The sequence below is a fragment of the Boleophthalmus pectinirostris genome, unplaced genomic scaffold (genome assembly GCF_026225935.1).
Source record: "Boleophthalmus pectinirostris isolate CB_2022bp ecotype Guang Dong unplaced genomic scaffold, ASM2622593v1 HiC_scaffold_18, whole genome shotgun sequence".
NCBI classification, from domain to species: domain Eukaryota; kingdom Metazoa; phylum Chordata; class Actinopteri; order Gobiiformes; family Gobiidae; genus Boleophthalmus; species Boleophthalmus pectinirostris.
In genome coordinates this window covers 510,722-521,595 of record NW_026571133.1, presented here as the reverse complement: position 1 = coordinate 521,595, position 10,874 = coordinate 510,722, and the positions used below count along the sequence as shown (strand labels likewise).

Sequence of the window (10,874 nt, the reverse complement as noted above, 5' to 3'; positions counted from 1 at the left end):
CAGAAGAGTCACTTAGATATTATTTCTAAATTGTCCTATGTACAAATCCACATTCAGTAAAGTCTCTCTCGTCCGTCGCGTCTGCAACTGGGTCCGAGCGGTCGGCCCCTCCACGTCGGCCGCTTCCCGTTTTTGTCCGTCGAAGCAGCTCGCCGGCCCTTCTTCGCTTAAGTAACAGGCAAGAAAAAAAAAAAAAAAAACGCCTTAAAAAAAAAACGAATTCAGTGCAAGAAGAATCAAAGAAATGTGGAATGAACCGCTCATGTAAACCTTTTTCAAATCTGATAATAAATACCAGTTTCTATCAGCGTTCTGGAGGACCAAGTTCCTTAAAAAATTGTCTAAAATGTTGTAAAAAAAAAAAGAAAAAAAGCATGTTCTATCTATTTTATACCTGTATAAATAGTTAAAATAAATACGTTATATATTGTCACATTGTTTGAATGATATTTTCAGTCAAATCTACGGATGAAAACGTTAATACTGCATAAAATGGATCACGTTTTACCATTAGAATGCAAAAAAATAAAAAATAAAAAAGCAAGACGGTGGGCTTGTCCTATAGCTGACACTGTATCTGATAAGTACATAAATTGGCATTAAGATTACCAGTCTAACTTCTAATTGTTCATCACGGTGCAAAAGAAAACCTTGAAACATTCCCTTATTTAAAAACATTTCCGCCGATAACAACTTCGCCATCATTTCCGTACACATTACGAGGGACGCCATAAATAATATTATATAAGGGTTTTTAAACGTCAATATATCCATTACTTTCTGTACAGTTTTCGTCGTAAAATTGTATCCGCTCGTCTCCGTTCTCCTCCAAAAAAACATGGCAGCGAGCACCGTCCAATCGTATCCGGAGATTCGAGACGAGGACCAATCGCGGTGGAGGTGATGTCGTTCGAACGGTGGGGGGCAGGGGGAGGAAAGGGGGCGGAGTTAATGTAGCGCCCCCCCCGTTCCTTGGAAAAGCATGCGATCCCCGGCTTCTTTATCCTCGCCGGGTGTGACGGACGCGGTGGTCCAAATCAAAAAGTCGGTTCTCTCGTCTGGAGCGGCGGCGTTTGTGAAGGAGGGGGGGGGAGCGACTGCGCCGGCGGAGAGTCTGCTCCCGTGGTTTTTGGAAAAGGCTGTTTGTTTACGGAGAGAGAGAGAGAGAGGAGGAGGGAGGGAGGGAAGGAGGGAGCGGCGGCTACACCAGCTGGTAGCCCGAGCCCGAGGTTTGGTCGTACTCTATTGTGTACTGAGACGTCCAGTCCACGGAGACCGGCCGCAGGAGACCGCAGCAGCGCAGCTCGAAGAAGTCGATCAGGTTTCTCATGCAGCCGTGACTGAGGAGAGAAGACAGAAGGAGGAAAATAAACAAACTGTGGAACTTTATTATTATTATTATTGTTATTATTTCTATTATTATTATTAGGGATGTGGACCCGGTCAAACAGAAATAAACATCAAGGCCAAAAATTCAAGTTAATGCATCTGATATAAAAATGTATTGAACAGATACATATGTACTCTAGTTTATCAAACTGTTGACCTTTTTTCTGTACCATTTTTGGTTCTAAAGTTCCATATGTTTTAAACAGACCATGTATGAAACATGGAACAAAAATTATTTCCCAAATTTCAAAGACCTGAAAATCATGTAAATAAATGGATGTATTTCATCATATCTTGTGTTATTCCATCTTTGAACTGTTGATGAAGGTACAGGATTTAAAAAAAAAATATATATATTATTTAAAATCATAAAAATTTGCCTGGAAGGACTGACATATTTTATAGAAATAGTTTCCTTTCATTTTGAAGTAATATTAAAGTATTCAGAAGAAAAAAGTTGACAAATGATGTAAAATCCTGCACCTTCTACTTGTTTGCACAATTTTCCCTCCGTTACTTTTCCCTCCGTTACCATGACCTTTCTTAATAAAAAATCTCATGAGTCAAAAAGTAAGAGGTTTTTCAACCTAATCTTGTCCCATATGGTAGAAAACTATATGAAGCAAATATTCAAACCAGTTTGTTAAGGATATGTAAGTGAGAACCAAGAGTTATCACTGTTTGGATTTATTGCCCAAAAAGTGTTGCATATTTCATTCCCTCCGTTACTGACATGAGTTTTTAAATTTTTTGTCAACAACTTGAAAGAATATCACAGGTTTAACTTGACCCTGTTGGAGTGTAACTCTTTCCTACATTCTGATACTTTACTTATTTCAATAGTTCCTCTAGTTTCTGAATAAGAGACATTTGAATGTCAAAAATCTGCCCTCGTTTCCCTCCGTTACCACTTGACCGAACCCATGTGCAAAAATATCTAAATATCGATATATCGTATCAGTTACTGCGATGATACAGCATCAATATTGTGGGCTGTATCAATATAGCGCAAAGAGTATTTTTTGTCATATTTTACTAAATTATTTTCTTACAGCTACATTTTTGTTGCTTGTTTAGAGGAAGGAAACTCCTTCATGAAACACATTTGACATTTTCACTGTTTTGAGGATTAAAACAGGCGTCTTTCATACGAACTTTGCACAAGAAGTGGTTTAAAAATGACGTTTAGTATCACAAAAACATATCATATTTAGGGCTGTAACGATATCCAAGTCTCACGATACGATATTATGACTGTATGAACCTTGCGGTACGATATTTATTGCGTTATCGTGGGAAAGCTCACGATTAGGGATGTAACAATATCCAAATCTCTCAGTACGATATTTTCACGATAAACATCTCACGAGACAACAAAAACTGTTAATAATCTCCAAAATATCGTCTCGAGAGATTTGGAAATTGTTACATCCCTAATCATGATCCTCCCCATCATATCGTGAGCTTTCCTACGATATCACAATAAATTCGTACAATATATATCGTATCGTAAGACTTGGATATCGTTACACTCCTAGTATTAACTGCAATATTTTGAAAACTCTGAATCATGACGTTATAATCCAAAAAACTAAGTGCTTCTTAACAATTATTTCTTGGTGGTGTCTGCACTGAAACGGGGCAAACATGGTCTGTGTAGTTTCGTGATTCAATAAATTCTGACTAAAACCTTCAGCACTTTTCATTTCTTTACTCACTTGAACGGACTTTCAATTGACGTGGCTGTGACTTTAAAGTGCTTGTATCTTCGAGCGTTCATTCTCTCGTTGGTCGTGATTCCCAGAGCTGCGATCTGAAATGGGAAAAGAAAGTTTGAATATAAAGGGTTATTTTATACGGGTTGAGTCCTAAACCGAGTCTTACCTGGTACAGCTGGCACATGATGAGAACGGCCACCCACATGAAGTGAAAGATGCTGTTGAGGAACATCCAGAACATCCAGGGGGAGCAGGAGGCGATCTGCGTCAGGTACAACCAGAAGCCGTCTTTGGAGTAAGTGGTGCCACAGTGGACCCTCCAGTCTGAGAGAAGGAGGGGGCACAGGGTTTAGGTTCAAGTGCACAGGACAGGGTTTCATGGTTCATTATCACTTGGTTTAGTGGAGAAGTGGTAAATACAGACTGGTCAATTTTTTTTTTTTAATGGACAATGCCGATACAGAGAGTTTCGAAGCTAAAGAACACAATGGTCGATAAGATCTGCCGATATTTTTGGGCTGATTTGATCACTTTCCACACATTCTACCCACAGCCCCTTTTAAACCACAAACAGACAAGAGCTTTCATCACGTTTTACACAGTTGTCTCTTTCTAGTAAGTGTTAAAATAAAGGTTTACATGTATTTTTAGGATGTGTCCACGAGATATTTTTTATTTGTTTCGTTTCGGGTGGGCGAAAACTGTGTTTGTTGAAAACGGGTTCTAAAATGGAGAAATCTGAGAACGGCAGCGTTGCCAAACCACAGCTTTTGGAAAACGATTCTTGTGTTTGTTGCAGAAGAGGAAGGACTTTGAGCACACGCTTCTCTGTAGTATCGTGTGTCCAGTGGCTGTGGCTGTATCCTCTTTACAGCGCCACATACAGGTGTGGCAGATGTATTACCTCGTTTTCACTCAGTGCTCCGTTGTCATGTGGATGTGAATATTTATTGTTCCAACATGTGTGGATGCAAATCTTTTTCAACCCGCAAAATAAAAAAATCCAGGATCGTTGTCATGTGGACATAGCAGCATAACTAATACACTATATTTCATCATTTTAGATCAGTTCAGTGGCACTTTGAGGAAAATAAGTTGAAAAGAAAAGTATAAAAATACAATAAAGAAAATATTTCATGCATTATTCATTCACTCCACACTCTGTGGCAGTAAGAATGTATTGTAGCTGCCCTGGGACAGACTGATTGAAGTAAGGCTGCAAATCTTCACCATCAGCCTCTCCGACCTCAACCAACACTCACACACACTCCACACTCATCTAGGCAATGTGGCTGAAGTGTCTTGCCTAAGGACACAACCACAGTTTTGCCCCTGGAATTCCCCGCGGTCTCCCATCCAGGTCCTAAACACAGACACGGCTTCACTCCAGAGACCAGACGAGCTCAGGCTTTGACCGGGAGCTTTGGCCGCACACTTAAAACGACGGTAAAATCTTAACTCGTGTGGAGCGGGTTTTGGACTCACAGGAGATGCAGCCGTAGATCATCCAGCAGATCATACAGAGCAGGAAAAACAGATACCCCATGAAGTAGCGATGGTTCCCGCTGCCTGTAGGGGGCGAGAGCGGGAAAATGTATTCAGCATTTACATTAAAGCAACACTGGGTAACTTTTCTGGACGATTGATCAATCAGTAACACTTCATTTAAGCAATAAATTACAATAATAACAGAAAGCAAAAACAAAGAGTCAGATCCAGTGTTGGTGCAGTTTGAGGAGAGTAACAACCCTCAGGACAAAGTGCCACGGAAATAGAAAGCGAAAACCGTACTCCGGAATATTCTGCGTGGAAATAAATACAGTATGTTTTATGTTTTATGCCACACTGTGTGATTTTATAGCCAAAGGAACAACATTTCCGTGGAATCAAACAGGAAACTGCCCTGTTCCAGGCCAAACAAAAGCCAGGTTTGTGGAGCTGCAAGCCTCGTTTTTCAGTACAATAAAAACATCCAAAAAAATGAAAAAAGCACAAAAAAAAAAGTAAAGTAGTATATTTTTTGTCCTTTGTACCTGGGGTCTAAGGTACCAGAAAAATGTAAAAATGACTATGGTACATTACATTTCACATTTGATTAAATTAAACAATTTTATGAAAAAAACCACCAGAATTTACTGACCGACACAGTTGCCGACCCAGGGACAGTGGTGGTCGAACTTTGCGATGCAGCGATTGCAAACTGCACAGTGTTTGGACCTGATGGGCTTCCGTATCTGAAGAAAGAAACACACAATCGATTAGTTAAGATAAATTAAAAACTGACTTGGCCGGAGACTATAACATGATAATCCTGAATCACAACGTAAAAGCTGGTTTCTAGTATCAAATGTAGACTGCCAATCAAAAGTCTGGACTCAACCAAGAAACCGAGAAAGTGCCTAAAATCAGAATGTAAAAAAATTCATGCTCATTAACAGGGAATTTAACTCACAACCACCTCCCATGAGTAAAGTTGAGTCCAGAGCGGCCACGTTTATTCCTCTCATTCAGCGTTTTCTTTTGTCTTACCACTTTCTACATTTTAGATAAAAATACATGGAATTATTCAGTCAAGAAAAAAAGTAAAATGACTCTCCTAAATATTTTTTAAAAGTACACTGCGCAACTTTTGTGGAGGAGGGTTCGTGATGGAAGATAATTTGAATCAGAATCTAATTTGTTCCATTAGATTCTGATTCTGATTCCATTAGATTTTAAATGGCATTAAATTTCTCCCTTTGAATTTTTTAAATTCTTAAAAAAAAAAAAAAATTTATTTTAAAAAAGAATTATTTTATTCTGAATGGTCAGTGATGAAATTTTAAGTGTATATTTTCAAAGAAAAAAAAATCACCTTTTAAATATTCAGCACAAATATTTTCAAGCCCTCAAATTTAACAGTCAAAATTCAGAGTGAAAAATTCGCAGAAAAAAAAAAAAAAAAGAAAAAAAATCGCAGCAAAGAGACTAATTTGGAGATTTGGTTATAATTTTGTTTTTTAATTTAGTAGAGTTATTTAGCCTTTTTTTCGTTACTGTATAATTCAGTAACTCTTACTTCATACAGTAAATTTCATGTCTTCCATATGTATATTAAATATAAAAAGCAGTAATGCACAATAACACATATAGAAAATGAGGGTGAGTACAAACTTTTGACTTTTAGCGTAAATTTTTACACATTTTTTTCTAGCATGTAATGACAAGTTGACATGAGAAGTTTGTGTCTTACCAAACAGGTGCTGCAAAATATACTCAGGTCCAGACTGCCTGTTTCTGCCAATTCTACAATGGTCTGAAACAGAGAAAAATACATCCATGGTTAAAAAAAAAGAAGAAGAAGAATGATAACACTTATATAGAGCTTTTCAGATGCATTTGAAACAAGGACAAACAGAAGAAATAAAAAGACCGCTTTGTTTTTCCCTGAGTCTAATGCTTCTTCTAATGTGTAAATATTCTGACTGATTTCGGTGTAATCCTCAGTCGTCCAGGTGTGATCCACAGCAAACTCATCTCTACATCTCCATCTCAAAGCCGATAAACGCTCCTCTGAGGACAGCGAGGTACAGATCTTAGCAAAAGAAAAGAATTGGTTGAGAGGAGAGTTAAAGAGGGTTTTGCCGTTTGGAAAGACGATCCATGTTTGAGCAGAAATGGAGGACTCGGACATTATCTTTCTCCGATTTACAACCCCATCCTTAGACCGAAAACAAAACAAAGAAAACAATAGTGATAACCTCAGATGAAGAAAAAGAGATAGAGCGCTTGAGGTGTGAAATCGCACATCAGGGGCCTGAGTGATTACGCTAATATGACTCAGGCTTCTGTTCGCTTAGTGCAGTTCAAGTGTTGGGGCAGTTTGAGGAGAGTAACGGCCCTCAGGACAAAATTCCTTGGAAATAGACGGTTAAAACCACACTCAGAATGTTCTCAGTGGAGATACAGTCTTACCCACGCCACAAAACACCCGAAACAAATCTACTGTTACACCAGACTGTCCATGTGAAGGTCTGTGTCGATAGAATCATTTTAGAAGTAAAACCAGCCTTGCATTTGAAGGATTTATGTCTGAGCAGCAGCAGTGCTTGACTGGACCCATTTATTCAATTACAGGTGGTTTTATAGCTCAAAAATACCTCAAAAAACAGATATTCTGACTGTGAGCGGGTCGTCTCTCCACAGATCTGACCTGTAACTTGGTCTGGTTTGTTCTCCATGAAGACAGAAAGGTTTAAAGCCACACTGTGGAACATTCTAAACAAAGCAATAACATCTCCACGGAGAAAATGGAGTATTTCACTGACCCTCCACCAGAAAAGTTACACAATTCACTTTTAACTTCAGCCTTTTCAGCCTTTTTTCTCGCCAAACCTATTTTTTTCTTGCCAAACACATTTCTGTAAACAAAGCGCAGCTGTATCTTTGAACCGAACAAAAGGTGGAAGAGGAAGGGGCCCCGCGGTGAGGACCCCTTTAGGGACCTCCAGGCCGAACAATACAGCGGGGTAAATATAGCTCTCCATGAGACCGAGCGAACAGACAGGACAGTGTGGCTCTCCATCCGACTGTGATAATGAAGCTGGATGTGGGACAAACATCCGACTGTGATAATGAAGCTGGATGTGGGACAAAGACAAAGATGCACCAAAACAGAAAACAGCAGAGGGTTTAAAGAGCCCGTGTTACTCTACTCCCTCTTCTAATGCTGTTTCCTCGTCACAAACAGACCTGGAGTTTTGTTTACACATGTTTAACACACAAACCCTGCAGATTTAGGCTGAGTTCTTCTCTCAAACTGAAGTCACTTTAAGCCTGTAACGATAATCAACAGGGATGTAACAATAACCAAAATATCGTGATATCGTATTGTCAGAGTTCTCACAATATTATCAAATTACAAGTCTCTTTGCTTAAATGAAGAGTTATGGTGCAGCAACAGCTAAAAAAAGACAGAGGGAACTACATAGACCATGATCCTTTGCTCCATTTCAGTGCAGACGACAAGAAGAAATAACAATTCTAACAGTTTTAAGTCTTAGTTCTTTGTCTTGTTTTGTTTTGGCAGCCTTCACAGAATATCGTAATAAATATCGTACCGTGAGATGTATATCGTGAGAATATTGTACTGAGAGATTTAGATATTGTTACATCCCCAATCGTGAGCCTCCCCTCCATATCAAGATATCACAATAAATATCGTACCATCAGGTTCATACCATGATGATATCGTCACGTGAGACTTGGCTATTGTTACACCCCTAATAATCAATACATCAATTAATTGTACGATAACTTTTAAAAAGCCCGATAACTTTTATGGCCGTGATAATTTGTATTTGCATGCTTGTTTGTTTCCCTCCTCGTCTCGCTCGCTCTCAACGAAAGAGACTGAATGTCAAAAGGCTTCTATCGCTCTGTACTGACGCCTCGTTTCCTTATCGTAATGACGCTTGAACGAACGTGTCAGCGTAGACGGTTTATCAGCACAGCGGATGAAGCTCCAACTCTAGCGCCACTGTCAGAACCAAAACAGTTCAGCGCTGTGTGACAAAACAAGTCAAGTTGCCAAATCAACACGAGTGAGTGAGAAATGTGTCAACGGCCACATGCATCAAATGCACTGAGCTCGCAAACGACAAGAGGAAATGGCTCATACGCCCATACCCAACCTAAACAACTACCCTAGCCCCCGGGAGAACCCGAAATCCACTGAAATCCCACAAGACACAGACACAACACCAGACAGGACAGCGGCTTTCATAGAGAAACAAGATCCTGTGTCGCAGGTTCATACGAACACTTCAAGACCAAAATGTCGAGGCCACAGCAGCAGCCACAGAGAGACGAGACACATTATTCCAACGTGAGTCAACGACTAAAATCACTTTTAAGGACAAGTTTGTTAGAGACTTAATAATTCATTTATTTATTGTTTTGATTGTGTTTGGTTCAACAATGGTTTATTCAAGGGGCATGTTTACCAAGTCCTTGCTGTGAACCCAGACACATTAGACTTGTTAACATAAGAATGGCCCATTTTATTCAGGCCTGTTGTTTTTTGTTGTCTTGAGTTCCTGTGTTAAATGTTATTTAGAAAGTAAAGTTTATTGATCTTTGAAAGGGTGTATTTGCATTTTTATTCCATTGTCATTACATTAGTTGTAATTATGCAGACGACACTCAGATCTACGTCTCTCTGGCAGCAGGAGACTATGGACCAGTGGACTCACTTGGTCATTGCATCCAACAGATCAGTGTGTGGAGGCAAAACAACTTTCTCCAGCTAAACTCTGACAAGACTGAAGTCATAGTGTTTGGTCCACAAAAACAAAGGGACAGTGTCAGCATCACCTCCAGTCTCTCTCTGTCTAAAACCTTCAAATCAGGCAAGAAATCTAGGGGTAATAATGAACTCAGACTTGAACTTTAACAGCCACATCAAGTCAATAACATCTGCAGCCTTTTACCATCTAAAAAACTGAGTAAAAATCAAAGGTTTACTGTCTAAATCAGACTTGGAGAAACGTATCCATGCGTAGGTTAGATACTGTAATGTTCTGCTCACTGGTCTCTCCAAACGAGCTGTGAGACGCTGCAGAACATCCAGAACATCCAGAACATCCAGAACACTGCAGCTCAGGTCCTGACTCGAACTAGGAAGTACGAGCACATAAGTCCTGGTCTCAGGTCTCTGCTCTGGCTCCTGTGGCTCAGAGACTTTAAAGCAGCTCTGTTTGTACAAGTGTCTCCATGGCCGAGCACCAAAGTCCATCTGTGACATGTTAGTGTCATATGAACATCTCACACTCTGAGGAGCTCAGGGACCAACTCCTGCTGGTGCCCAGAGTCACGACTAAACAAGGGGAGTCAGAGTTTCAGGTTCATGCAGCTAAAACCTGGAACAGTCTGAACATGTGAGACAGACTCTTCTGTGACGCTGTTTAAATCCAGACTCAAAACATTTCTGTTTAACTGTGCAAATAACTGAAAGGTTTTCATTCCGCACTCTTCTCTCCAATTTATGTCTCTCTTTTTTTATTTTAATCTTCATGATTATTTATGTTCTGATTTGTTTTTATTATGATTTTAATGTATTTCTTATTCTGTAAAGCACTTTGAATGACTTTGTGTACGAATTGTGCTGTACAAATAAACTTGCCTTGCCTTGCCTTAGTTGAAAATGGTCTCAAAATGTCAATATTACTGTTTATCGCAGTAATTTCTTGGTCAAATAATCGTCCAGCAAAATCTGTTATCGTTACAGGCCGAGTTCCACCTTGTGATGTCATGTGATCACACAGGAAGTGCTCCAATGATTTTTTTAAACTTCATACACCTTCACTGGAATCATTTGGATCTTTTCTTTCTCTCTTTTCTTTCTTTCTTTCTTTCTTTCTCATGGTATTATATATATAAAGCTCTTCACCCGTCAGCTTCATATTTTCTTTTAATCAGACGTGTAAGTGAGTTGTATTTACTCTGACAGTTGTGAAGACGGTTCACAGCTCAAGGCCCAAACATGTCGAGGTAAATTCACGTCAATTACACGTCTGATTAAGAGAAAATAAGAAGCCAACTATTATACTTAAAGATGAGATTACAAGAAATTGCTCTATCAGTGCTCGTAAAATCCTGCAAAACAATAAAAAGAAGTTAAAACCAACACATAAATAAAAGATAAAAAAGGTTAAAAGGTCCTACATTACACAACGGGGTCATTCCACGTCAAATCTCCGAATGCCCTGATCGACCATCTCACATTGG

The 10,874-nt window shown here is 39.3% G+C and overlaps 1 protein-coding gene across 1 annotated transcript in view; it reads right to left on the bottom strand.

The window, feature by feature from the left end:
- Positions 1-930: 930 nt before the first annotated feature.
- Positions 931-10,874, bottom strand: part of zdhhc17 (zinc finger DHHC-type palmitoyltransferase 17) — a 73,163-nt gene continuing 63,219 nt past the window's right edge. The window contains exons 12-17 of the mRNA XM_055154110.1: positions 6,340-6,402; positions 5,248-5,341; positions 4,593-4,676; positions 3,274-3,431; positions 3,108-3,202; positions 931-1,340 (exon numbers count right to left, since the gene is read on the bottom strand). Coding sequence (XP_055010085.1) covers positions 1,202-1,340; positions 3,108-3,202; positions 3,274-3,431; positions 4,593-4,676; positions 5,248-5,341; positions 6,340-6,402 — 633 coding nt within the window. The 3' untranslated portion in view covers positions 931-1,201. The remainder of the gene's footprint in view (positions 1,341-3,107; positions 3,203-3,273; positions 3,432-4,592; positions 4,677-5,247; positions 5,342-6,339; positions 6,403-10,874) is intronic.